This window comes from Ictalurus punctatus, chromosome 19 (assembly GCF_001660625.3).
Source record: "Ictalurus punctatus breed USDA103 chromosome 19, Coco_2.0, whole genome shotgun sequence".
Classification (NCBI taxonomy): Eukaryota; Metazoa; Chordata; class Actinopteri; order Siluriformes; family Ictaluridae; genus Ictalurus; species Ictalurus punctatus.
The window spans coordinates 4,955,747-4,969,674 of NC_030434.2; the positions used below are offsets into that span (position 1 = coordinate 4,955,747).

The 13,928-nt window shown below is 43.1% G+C and overlaps 1 protein-coding gene across 1 annotated transcript; it reads right to left on the reverse strand.

Annotated features, from left to right (window-relative positions):
* Positions 1 to 5,298: 5,298 nt before the first annotated feature.
* Positions 5,299 to 9,317, reverse strand: lmod2b (leiomodin 2 (cardiac) b). Its single transcript, XM_017494839.3, has 3 exons — positions 8,882 to 9,317; positions 7,145 to 8,593; positions 5,299 to 6,361 (listed from the first exon to the last, which is right to left on the reverse strand). The coding sequence occupies exons 1-3, from the start codon at positions 9,155 to 9,157 to the stop codon at positions 6,335 to 6,337; spliced, it is 1,752 nt and encodes a 583-aa protein (XP_017350328.1). The 5' UTR covers positions 9,158 to 9,317; the 3' UTR covers positions 5,299 to 6,334.
* Between the last annotated feature and the right edge of the window lie 4,611 nt (positions 9,318 to 13,928).

Here is a 13,928-nt window from a genome sequence, read left to right on the forward strand (position 1 = left end):
TCATTATTTTCCTCAAAATTCTACAAACAATACCCCATAATGACAACATGGATGAAGTTTGTTTGAAATCTTTGCAAATGTATTAAAAAAAATAAAATAAAAAAGACAAAAAAAGCACATGTACATAAGCATTCACAGTCTTTGCCATGACACTCAAAATTGAGCTTGATTGGAGTCCACCTGTGGTAAATTCAGTTGATTGGACATGATTTGGAAAGGCACACCTCTGTCTATATAAGGTCCCACAGTTAACAATGCCAGAGCACAAACCATGAAGTCCAAGGAATTGTCTGTAGACCTCTGAGACAGGATTGTATCGAGGCACAGATCTGGGGAAGGGTACAGAAACATTTCTGCAGCATTGAAGGTCTCAATGAGCACAGTGGCCTCCATCATCCGTAAACGGAAGAAGTTTAGAACCACCAGGACTCTTCCTAGAGCTGGCCACCCGGCCAAACTGAGCGTTCGGGCGAATAGGGCCTTAGTCAGGGAGGTGACCAAAAACCCGATGGTCACTGACAGAGCTCCAGCGTGTCTCTGTGGAGAGAGGAGAACCTTCCAGAAGAACAACCATCTTTGCAGCACTCCACTCCACTTCACAGGCCTGAATGGTAGAGTGGCCAGACAGAAGCCACTCCACAGTAAAAGGCACATGACAGCCTGCCTGGAGTTTGCCAAAAGGCACCTGAAGGACTCTCAGACCAAGACAAAGATTGAACTCTTTGTCCTGAATGGCAAGCGTCATGTCTGGAGGAAACCAGGCACCACTCATCACCTGGTCAATACCATCCCTACAGTGAAGCATGGTGGTGGCAGCATCATGCTGTGGGGATATTTTTCAGCGGCAGGAACTGGGAGACTAGTCAGGATCGAGGGAAAGATGAATGCAGCAATGTACCGAGACATCCTTGATGAAAACCTGCTCCAGAGCTCTCTGACCTCAGACTGGGGCGAAGGTTCATCTTCCAACAGGACAACGACCCTAAGCACACAGCAAAGATAACAAAGGAGTGGCTATAGGACAACTCTGTGAATGTCCTTGAGTGGCCCAGCCAGAGCCCAGACTTGAACCCGTTTGAACATCTCTGGAGAGATCTGAAAATGGCTGTGCACCGACGCTCCCCATCCAACCTGATGGAGCTTGAGAGGTCCTGCAAAGAAGAATGGGAGAAACTGCCCAAAAATAGGTGTGCCAAGCTTGTAGCATCATACTCAAAAAGACTTGAGGCTGTAATTGGTGCCAAAGGTGCTTCAACAAAGTATTGAGCAAAGGCTGTGACTACTTATGTACATCTGCTTTTTTTTTATTTTTTTATTTTTAATAAATTTGCAAAGATTTCAAACAAACTTCTTTCATGTTGTCATTATGGGGTATTGTCTGTAGAATTTTGAGGAAAATAATGAATTTAATCCATTCTGGAATAAGGCTGTAACATAACAAAATGTGGGAAAAGTGAAGCGCTGTGAATACTTTCCGGATGCACTGTATATTCCATAATTAATTCTTGTATCATGTGCATTTTCACTTATAATGCCTAACACATATAAAGGTAATCCTTATTACACTACATGGCCAAAAGTATGTGTACACCTGACCATCAGACTCGGTTGTAGTTCTTCCCTAAACTGTTTCCACAAAGTTGGAAGCACACAGTTGTACTGAACGTCTTTGTAGTTCTGTAGTTTTACAATTTCGCTTCATTGGAATTGAGAGACCAAAACCTGTTCCAACATGACAATGCCCGTGCACACAAAGTGAGCTCCATAAAGACAAAGTGTCTTAAGTTTGGAGTGGAAGAACTCTAGTGTCCTGCACAGAGCCCTGACCTAAACCCCACTGAACACCATTGTGATTAACTGGAGCACCGACTGCACTCCAGATTAATGTGCACTTATAGCTGAATGAACACACATCCTCACAGCTAAGCTCCAAAATCTAGTGGAGTTGAGGTTATTATAACAGCAAATGGGGGGCCAACACCATATCAATACCTGTTGTTTTGGCATGGGCATATATGGCCGTGATGGTTAGGTGTCCACATACTTCTGGCCATATAGTGTAGCAGCTAAGCTTTCATCTGGAAGGAGTGATTACGTGGACAATTCTTTGTCAATTAAGCATTAAAACACTGGTTCTACTTTCATGTTTGAATTTTTCCCCTGTTCCAAGTACGCATGACTCAGCTCAGCTCAAGTCCAAAAATAGTTATTGTTAAACAGTAAAATGTGTAGTGCAGCTACTGGAGGATTAGGATCGCTCTGAAAACTGCGTACCTCTGAGATGATCCAATATCACATGCTGGAGGTCAGCCCAGACTTCAGTCTATTTAACATCAATAGACCCTGATTTTAATAGCTGACACACACACACACACCAGTCATGGGGCATAATTATGTAGTCTACCTTTAGTGTCAGTGTATAATTTGTTTGGTATTTGTGTAGCAGTCTTAGAAAACTTGTTCGATGTTGCAGTAGCTGAATTCTGGCAAAAACAGCCAAAACCAAGGTTTAACCATGATTGGGTGTTTCTGCCTATAATATACTTATAGACCTCTACCCCAAGAGATATTAAGTAAATTTCACCAGAATGAAGTGGGCATGTTTTTCTTTTAAAATCTTGTCTATGCATGAAAAGATCAAAATTTACCAAAGACCAGCGATAAAAACAGTCAGTCTGTTTAAAGTTGTGTAAAATCTTGCTAGTAAAGTGTGAGTTTCCTCACATAGTCACGATTTTATCAAGTGGTTTCACTTTGTAATCAGATACAGGATATCAGATTGTCCGTGATGCATCTGCACCGTCACATCGTCAAACTAGAGAACAGCACATACACACTTTGTACAAATGGCAGCCCACAAAGTTTTCAAATATTTAAATGGACCAAAAATAATACGGGAAATTTAGCCAACAACAAATAAGTGACTGAATTGATCGGCAGTTATTGTAGCATCGAAGTCCAGTGATTGTACATTTGCATTGTATTGTAAATTTATCATTCTTTGATAGTGTTATTTATACATAAGCTACATAAGCAAAATAGGTTGTAAATGTAGAGGTACTTTAGCTTTCTAGTTTGTCAGCTAAAGGTCTTAGCTCTTAACATTATTAAAGCCTCATACAGTTAATATAACATAAATGTAAATATAAGGTAAATAATTTAAACAAAAATCTAAACACTGGATTGAGAAATGATTAAGGCCCCTTCAGTTTTTGCACATTTTATTATATTATAGATTTCATGTAAATTGATTAAAGATACTTTATATATATATATATATATATATATATATATATATATATATATATATATATATATATATATATATATTTACACAATATCCCATAATGACAAAGCAAAAAAAAAAGAGCAACGGCCACCAGAGCAACGGAGCCAAGATAACAGACGGGTCTGACTCGGTTGAATATGTCTAAAATATATCTAAAGCTCTTAATTTTCCCCGGGAACACAGAAGGTTCCTTCATTGTGAAATTGAAGAAGCTTGAAGTCACCAGGACTCTCCTAAATCTGGCCGTTTGGCCAAACTCAGTAAGAAAGGCCTTGGTCAGGGAGGTGACCAAGAACCCAATGACCACTCTAACAAAACTTTAAAAGTCTTCTGCAGAGATGGGAGAACCTGCCAGAAGGGCAAGCATCTCAGAAATACTCCATCAAGCAGTCTTAAGTCTTAAGTCTTACCTTTATGGTAGAGTAGCTCTTAGAAAGCACTCCTGAGTGAAAACACATACAGCTGGCACTCAGAGCACTCTGAATGCAAAACGATTCTCTGGTCTGATGAGACAAAACTGGAACTTTTTTTGGGTTGAATTCCAAGAGCTGTACTTTACAAGGTACTGCTCATCAACTGGCTAATACCATCCCTACAGTGAAGCATGGTGGTGGCAGCATCATGCTATGGGGGTGCTTCTCAGCAGCAGGGATGAGGAAACTGGTCAGAATTGAGTGAAGGAAGAATGCAGCCAAATATAGAGAGGTCCATGAAGAAAACCTGCTCCTGAATGCACACAACGCCAGACTGGGGTGAAGGCTTACCTTTCAGCACAACAAAGTGAAGTGATTTGCTCCTTGTATATAAAATAAGGTACATTATTATTGATTAAAATGACTACTGGATGGGCTTCTGAACACTATATTTAGCCAGACGGTTAAGAATAGAGGCTGCTATAATTTATTGCACATTAAATTAAATGCAAATTAAATGAAAAAGCAGTTGCTTGTAGACAATAAATGTGTTGATGTATTTAAGTTGAGTCAGAATTGATACTTTAAAGGTAATTTTCTCCTTTAAAATGCTATACATAATTTTCAGAAATGTATATAGTAGAAAATATGTCCAACATTTCATTTCATGTGAAAGGTTTTCCCAGACCTCCACTCATTTCTATTGGTTCTCTGCTTTTGATATTTGTGATGTCTGGGAGAAAAATAAGTTGCCATATGTTTAAGTGTTACATTAAATGTATTTGTATATAATATATAGTATCATCTTTGTAGCATGGACAAATATGTTACCTGTATTACCCTTTGCTGCTAGAGGGATTTAGCAGATAGATCAGATATGAGATTGATATGCTTGTTAATCTTTTAAGTGCCTTGTTTGCTTTGACTGCTTGTTTCCTTTGACCTTTATCAGCTGTTCCAAAATATCAAAGCCTGCAGTCTTTTGAGAAAGACGTTTCTTTTGCAGTCCACTTCAGACAAACCAGTGGGACAAAATTGCATGTTCTTCATTTGTTCTCTGACCAAAGAAGATTTGATTCAACAAAATACAAAAGTAACAAGAGCTTCAGGTTTTATTCTGTGAGGACATTACTCTTTGGCCTCAGGAGAGGAACACAGCTGATTGATGAAGTTACCACTGAAACACTTGAACAGCTGTGGAGTGGATTTAGACCCAGGGAGCCTTTCCAAAACACACAAATGCACATGGACAGGATTAGGAGTTACTGTGATTATATATATATATATATATATATATATATATATATATATATATATATATATATATATATATATATATATATATATATATGTCATAACACTGTTTAATTTTAGCAGTCATTTGTGGTGTAATTTTAGTCAGGGAAGGTGCCATTTTAATCTCCTTTGGGCCACTTGAAATGAAGCACAAGTGACATACAATATTCAAATCAACGTGCTGTTCATTCTTGGGTATAAAATTTACTCTGAACCGTCAATATATTTTATAAAACTGCAGAATATTACATTAAAAAAAAATACAGAGAGCCAAGGGACACGAAGTAAACTGACAGATAATAAATGAAGGTAAAGGTTTAATTTTCCAGATCAAAGCAAATATTTACATTTATACAGAAATTAACCTAAAAAAACCAAGAATAAATCAATACAGAAATATAAATTAAATTGAGAAACTATTGTTTTGTTTTCATCAGTGTACTATAAGCACAGGCCTTCATGCAAAACAATTAGACACGGTTACAGTTATTTGTGTGAAAATATGAACAAACTGCAGCTATTTAGTCCCTCCCATTTATAGGTTAGCCTATTGCTTCTCTTATCCAACAATATTTTAATTTAATAATAATAACAACTTAATTTATAGGATATGTATGAAGTAGACTTCCTGTTAGAATAAAGTGTAGTTCAAAAGTTGTACACAGTGAGCTGTGAGAGTTGATGACTTAAACTGGCACACTTAAAATGAACTGTTCCAGAGAATGTTCTTTAGAGCATTGCTACTGTATAGAAGAACTATTTTGTTGCACTTAAATGGTTCCATTTCCATTCATATGTCTACTGTTGCCACCTTAAATTATGGAAAACCAAATTGAGGAAACAAAATGAAATTCTTCTATGGCATCACCTTTTCTGGTACTTTCCTTTCATTTTTCATGCAATTTCAAATGACATATCAGCTGAAAATTATACATAGGCTGATGTTCTGGACATTCATTCATCATTCATCTTCTAGTAGGGCTTTAGGGTCAAGATGGATCCAGAGCCTGTCCTTGGAATGCTGGGTGCATGGCAGGAATGCACCATGGATGGGATGTCAGTCAAACACACACACACATTCACACATAGGGGTAATTTAGCTTAGCCATATTGCTATCATGTTTTTTAGGAGGTGGGAGGAAACCAGAGAACCCAAAGGAAACCCACATCAGGAGAACATTCAAAACTTCATACAGACAGAACTTGAAGTGAACAAGATTGCACTAACTATGCAGATTAATTAAAAAGTATTTTGTATGAACATAGCGCTATGGAAAGGATCTTTGGAGATGATGTGTGGCAATGTTCTATTTTCTTTCTTGGTACAAACGCCGCATTACTGAAGATACTGGGGAACATCCACCTGTTTAAAGAAAAGTACAGGTCATTTGGTGTATTTTTCACCTGAGTGCATTTTGAGTGCAATTCGGAGTAAACATTAGATTCGTAATGTAGTTTGCACCTAATTACAATATAACTCAAGTCTATGAAGATCCATTCATTTAATAAATGTGTCTTTATATTAGTTAAAGTAGAAAGATTTATTTGTTGTTGCTCCTATTGATTATGATATGTCAAATTTTAAGATGCCCTCTGTTAATAGGAAAGACAAGTCTTGTTTATTTAGTCTGGTCATGATGTTGCCCAGCACAGAGAGGTATTTGACTTATCAAGACAGTGTAAATAGAATCTATTTATAGTGGCTGTGAGTGGTAAATCCTGGCATCCTGCTATCTCAGAGTAACATGACAGAGGTATATCCAGCACAAGGATTATAGTTTAGTTGTGTTTCCTGTGTATGTTCTAGCAGCACCTACCACAATCCAGAACGTGTCATTATAAAGCGCATGTTAAACTCTATTGTAACGTCTGGAAAACAGCCTGAAGGAAATCCTAACATTACACCCACACATACCTACGTGTAATAAGTAAGTGCAAACAAATATGACAGGAATGATCAGGCACCATTGGAATGCAGATAATCTTGACACTTGTTCTACAGGGAATAATTTTTTTTTTGTGGTTGGTCAGCTTTCATTTTTCAGATTTCATCTCTCTCTCTCTTTTTTTTTTTTTTTTACAGAGTATCATGTGTGGCTGCAGAATCTTTTTGCCTGTTATAGTATTCTTGTATTATGATACTCACCCGTTTGAGGGATTTGATACTGCTTGCTCGAATAGAGGCCATTAGTTCGTCATGGGCCGACCGCATTGGGGTAGAGGGTCTGGAACTGTCTCTGTCCGTGATGGGCCTCAGTGCATTTTTCAGCTCCTTAAGGATGTTTTCAGTCCCGTTTTCCTTGGGAACCCCTTTCTTCCCTTTTTTGGACTTACACTTGCCTTTGCCCCGATCCTGCTGCTTTTTGGCACTTGCTTCTTGAAGTTTGATCACTTCTGCAATCTTTCTGCTTGGACCTCTTTTCTCAGTGATGCTCTGGGATTTGAGGGGAGGTGGTGGAGGAGCTGGTGGAGGAGGAGGAGGTGGTGGTGGAGGTGGGGGCGGTGGTGGAAGACTTGGTTGAGGATTCCTTTTTATTACATCATTACGTGGCAGCTTTGGAGATGACCATGGTGAACTCCGAGGAGACCCATATGGAGAAGAGGTAGGTGTGCTCTTCTGTAGCGCATTTGTGCGTGGGTTAATAGGAGTTGAGGTACCTCCTTGCTGCTGACGCAGTTCTTGCATTCTCTTCTGCCTTTGAAGATCCTGATTACGTGTGAGGATGCCAGTCATGCTCATTCGAGGACCAGGCAGGTCAAACTGATAGCCAAGCTTGAGGAGCGTGGTGTTCTCTCGCAACAGTTTTACCATCTCCATCTCTACCTGACCTCCACAGATATGGCGCTGGTTGTGGAAGCGTAGCTCTGTTAGCGTGTTATTGTGTGCAAGCACTTGCACCAGTGCTAGGATACCCTTTCCTGTGATGAAGTTAGACTCAATGTTTAGTTTAGTAATGTGGAAGTTCTCTTTCAGCATTTTGGCAATTGCAACGGCTACTGGGTCATCAGCGTGAGTGTTCGCCAGACTAAAAGCCCGCACATGCGTGTTGGAGCGCAGGGCTTCTGCAAAGCGGATCAAGTTTTCTTGGGAAATGTTATCAATATTGTTGAGATTGACTTCAGTGGTGTCAGGGTCATCACAGAGGATCTTTTCCAGAGCTTCATCCAGGACAGTGGGGTTTCCTGACAACTGGTTTGGCTCCTGTGGTGAATTTCTCCTCACAGAATTGTCTGGCTTGAGGCTTGAGTGACCGTTGTACATGTTATGCAGAGGAACACATTTTTCCAGAACACTCTCCTTTTTGAGGTTATTTTCCTGCTTTCTGACGATCTCTTTTTCTTCTTCCTCCTCCTCCTCTTCTTCTTCCTCCTCTTCTTCTTCTTCCTCCTCCACCTCCTCCTCCTCCACCTCCTCCTCCTCCTCAGTAATTGGCTCCTCTAATTCACCCTTCTCTTCATTATCGTCTTCATCATCATCTATACAACCATTTTCCTTCTCATCCTCAGCTTCTTTCTCCTCTTCTGATTCCTCGCTATCGCTTTCTGTCATATTGTCTTTTTCATTATTTTCACCAGCCTGGAATCCACAACAAATCTGGAATACACATTTCAAGGTCTGGGCTCAGCGGTTATATTGCATTTATTGCAAGCAGCATTTCAGCATTATAGTGTTCAGATAATAGTTAGAAAATAAGTACATTATTCTAGCTATTATGCTATTCTAACTTTTCATTATAAATATAATAAACATATGTTTAAAAATGGTACAACTCAATATTCCTTTTGGCATGTACATGAAATTCAATCTATTTAACAAATGATCACAGTTAATATAGTTGTTCTTTTCTTTTAATATAGTTTTTAATTTTTGTGAGTTACTGACCTGGGGGCTTGAAGACCCCATCCTTTCATTTTCAAGAATCTGCCGTGTCTCTTTCTCCCAGTATTTTAGGAGAGCCTCTCGGCTAAATGTGCCCGTGGGGGTTTTAACTGTCTGGTCCCTCTGCCTTAGTCCAATGGGGACTTTATCATCTGGCTCAATATCGGTCAGCTCCTTTTCCAATTCCTGGAGCTCTTCAGCGGTCAGTGAGGCAAGCAGCTCATCCTCATCCAAGTCCTCGTACTTGCTCAGCTCTCGGCGATAGCCAAAGGTACTCATGGCCTTCTGTGAGGTAAATACCACAGTGCAAACCTGTCCTTTCAGTTGAGATTGTAGTGTTAACGAACACAAGCTTGAAGGTGACGGATATCAGAAGGCACTGCTGGAGCAGATGGAGGAGCTTTAAGAACTTGATCAGAGGGGTACATAACAAAGCCCTGGTCTGTGATGCTGTAGCTATTTTTGGAGGGGGGAGTCAACCAGATAGATACACAAAAAGAATGTGAGCTCAGTCAGTGGCTGTACTGAGGCCTTGTCAGCCGATCCTTGCAGCATTGTTCATGCCCAAAATAAGCCCAACTCTGTAATGAGGAAAGAGTGCAGAAATAAGCACTGAGCCCTTGTGAGTCGTGCTTTCATGTTATAGTGTACCAAATACTTACCACATTAAATATGCAAACGTTTACCTGTGTTTATGTTTGACTTGCTCATCTAGAAGGCCAGTTTATGTTACATTACATCTAAACTTGCACATCCCTTAATTATACCACAGACACTCATTTCTTTACATTTCTGTCTTGTTTTCTTGATACTGTTGCCCACTGTTTTACTGCAATATTCTTTTCTCTTTTTTTTTCTTTTTTTTAAAGAATTGTGAAACTGGCTATGAAACTATGTAATATTTCTGGATAATTTCAGAAACTGATGTAAGGATTTAAGAAGCTTCTGATTGGTGTCACATATCGTGACGGAGCGGAGATAGGACGGATGCAAGTGCAGTATGAACAGTGTTTATTTTAAAGGAGAGACAGGCAGACAAATCCAAAACGTGATCCCTAAACGTAATCCAAAACAGGCGAAGGTCAGGCGATCGGCAAACAGGCATACACAGAGTTAAACATGAATCAAGGTCGTGGTCACGGAAAACAGGGTCGATAAACAAAACGAGAAACATGAACTATGACGAGGAACTGGGAGCGGATAACCCAGCGTGAACTAACTCTAAACATGGAATGTGACTATGACTACTATACAAACTAATCTAACGCTATGATAATCTTCCGCCTTGTGTGCTGGGAGCCGCACGGTATATATGTGGAAATGATCAGAGTCTAAACTGCTAGCAGCTGAGGGCAATACAGACACGTGAAATCCCAGCCAATGACAGAACAGGGAGGAGACATGACAGAAACATAAACAAAACACACGTGTCCAGATGTCACTACATGACAGAACCCCACCCCCCCCCACCCCCCAAAGGCACTCTTCCCGGAGTGCCATGAGTCATCCCATTTCATTGGCGGCCCTGGCCCCCAGGGCTGAATGTCCCAAGCAGTGCCAGGAAACCGCATGGTGTTCTTGGCGGCGCAGGGAAGCGGAGCGACATCCCTGGCTGAACAGGGAGGCAGAGTAACGACCACAGCCGGGCAGACAGGGTGAGCGACGTCCTTGGCGGAGCAGGGAAGTGGGGCGACGTCCTCGGTGGAGCATGAAAGCGGAGCAACGTCCCCGGCTGAACAGGTAGGCAGAGCGACAACCATAGCCGAGCAGGCAGGCTGAGCGAAGTCCTCGGCGGAGCATGAAGGCAGAGCGACGACGACAGCCAGGCAGGCAGGCTGAGCGAAGTCCTCGGTGGAGCATGAAGGCAGAGCAACGACGACAGCCAGGCAGGCAGGCTGAGCGAAGTCCTTGGCGGAGCATGAAAGCGGAGTGATGCTCACAGCAGGGAAGGCGGGCTGAGCGAAGTCCTCGGCGGAGCATGAAGGCAGAGCGACGTCCTCGGCGGAGCAGGGAAGCAGGGCGACGTCCTCGTCAGAGCATGAAAGCGGAGCGACGTCCCCGGCTGAACTGGAAGGCAGAGCGACGTCCTCTGCTGAACTGGAAGGCAGAGCGACGTCCTCGGCTGAACTGGAAGGCAGAGCGACGTCCTCGGCTGAGCAGGAAGGCTGAGCGACGTATACACAGCGGAGCCTGCAAGCTGAACTTGGCTGGTCATGTCAGCTGACGGGGATGTGAGCAGAGCTTGGTTGTCCGTGTCAACAGACACTTGGTTGTACATGTCAGCAGACGTGGACGTGAGCAGAGCTTGGTTGTCCCCGTCAGCTGACTTGGGCGTGAACATAACTTGGTTGGTTGGGTCATCAGACGGGAACATGAGCAGAGCTTGGTTGTTTGTTTCAACAGACACTTGGTTGTGCATGTCAGCAGACATGGACGTGAGCAGAACTTGGCTGTGTGTGTCAGCAGATTCGGGCGTGAGCAGAACTTTTCTGTGCGTGTCAGCAGACTCGGGCGTGAACATAACTTGGTTGGTTGGGTCATCAGATGGGAACATGAGCAGAGCTTGGTTGTTTGTTTCAAAAGACACTTGGTTGTGCATGTGAGCAGACATGGACATGAGCAGAACTTGGCTGTGCGTGTCAGCAGACTCGGGCTTTGGCAGAACTTGGGTGGTCGTGTCAGTAGTCTTGGGCGTGGGATGAACTTGGGCGACCGGGTCAGTAGACTTGGGCGTGGACTGAACCTGGGCAACCGGGTCAGTAGACTTGGGCGTGGGATGAACTTGGGCGACCGGGTCGGTAGACTTGGGCGTGGGCTGAACTTGGGCGACCTGGGACGGTAGACTCGGGCTTGAGCAGAATGTGGTCGGCCGTGTCATTAGACTTGGGCGTGAGCAGAAGTTGGTTGTTAGGCTTAGATATTAGCGGAACTTGGTCAACTGGATCAGCAGGCTTGGACGTGACATCAGGAACTTGAGACTTGACTTGGACTTCAGAGACTGGAGACTTGACTTGGACCTCAGGAACTTGAGACTTGACTTGGACTTGGACCTCAGGGACTTGAGACTTGACTTGGATTTCAGAGACTTGAGACTTGCCTTGGACTTCAGAGACTGGAGACTGGACTTGGACTTCAGAGACTGGAGACTGGACTTGGACTTGGACCTCAGGGTTGAGCTCTGGTGCTGGAGCCTCCCTGTTGACCTCTAGCTGGAGCTCGGCAGGTGAGCCCACCTCCTGGGTTTCAGGTTCGAGCTCTGAGGTCGCCAGGTTAACCTCCGGCTGGGGCTCTGATGCTGGAGCCTCCCTGTTGACCTCTAGCTGGAGCTCGGCAGGTGAGCCCACCTCGTGGGTTTCAGGTTCGAGCTCAGAGGTCACCAGGTTAACCTCCGGCTGGGGCTCTGCATGAGTTTGCCTGTAGTAGAGGGTAAACGGCAGGGCAGGTTTGCCTGCCAGACTTACTGCCCCGAAAAGTTGTTCTAGCTCGACCCTTGCCTCTGGACTCCCGAACCGCATCATGAACTCCCCCACAAACTGTTCTACACTGTCCAGGTTCCTACAGTGCTTATCCAGTTGGAGCTGCACCTACTGATGGGCTGGTCCAAAGAACTGGGACCACATGAATCGGAGCCATTGCTTCTCCTCTGGCTTAGGGTCTAACAGGCTGGAGAAATAGAATTGACAGTCTACCAGAAAATATTCTGGGGCACCGAAAAAATCCGTCAAATGGATCAGGAAGCTCCATAAATGTCCATTGTGGGAATTGGACTGAGTCCATAGCGGGGACGGTTGGCGTCGACTTCCAGGTTCTGCGTTTTCTCCGTTCTCCTGCTGCATCCATGTTTTGGCGGAAGATTCTGTCACGTATCGTGCCGGAGCGGAGATAGGACGGATGCAAGTGCAGTATGAACAGTGTTTATTTTAAAGGAGAGACAGGCAGACAAATCCAAAACGTAATCCAAAACAGGCAAAGGTCAGGCGAGCGGCAAACAGGCATACACAGGGTTAAACATGAATCAAGGTCGTGGTCACGGAAAACAGGGTCGATAAACAGAACGAGAAACATGAACTATGACGAGGAACTTGGAGCGGATAATCCAGCGTGAACTAACTCTAAACATGTAACATGACTATGACTACTAAACGAACTAATCTAACTCTACGATAATCTTCCGCGTTGTGTGCTGGGAGGCGCGCGGTATATATGTGGACATGATCAGTGTCTAAACTGCTAGCAGCTGAGGGCAATACAGACACACGTGAAATCCCAGCGAATGACAGAACAGGGAGGAGACATGACAGAAACATAAACAAAACACATGTGTCCAGATGTCACTACTGTCAACAATGGAAAAGCAGGTGCTCACGCATTCACGCTTAGAGCACGCTGCTTCAAGGGGAAATCATGACAATTGGCCAGTTGTTATAAATAGGAGTTAAGCTAAGACCTCAGAAAAAAAGACTAATGGACCTCCATTAGTGAGAGACAGAATAACAACAAAAAAAATCCAGAAAAACGCATGTCAAAAATGTTATAAATTGATTTGCATTTTAATGAGGGAAATAAGTATTTGACCCCTCTGCAAAACATGACAGTACTTGGTGGCAAAACCCTTGTTGACAATCACAGAGGTCAGACGTTTCTTGTAGTTGGCCACCAGGTTTGCACACATCTTAGGAGGGATTTTGTCCCATTCCTCTTTGCAGATCTTCTCCAAGTCATTAAGGTTTCGAGGCTGACGTTTGGCAACTCGAACCTTCAGCTCCCCCCACAGATTTTCTATGGGATTAAGGTCTGGAGACTGGCTAGGCCACTCCAGGACCTTAATGTGCTTCTTCTTGAGCCGCTCCTTTGTTGCCTTGGCCGTGTGTTTTGGGTCATTGTCATGCTGGAATACCCATCCACGACCCATTTTCAATGCCCTGGCTGAGGGAAGGAGGTTCTCACCCAAGATTTGACGGTACATGGCCACGTCCATCATCCCTTTGATGCGGTGAAGTTGTCTTGTCCCCTTAGCAGAAAAACACCCCCAAAGCATAATGTTTCCACC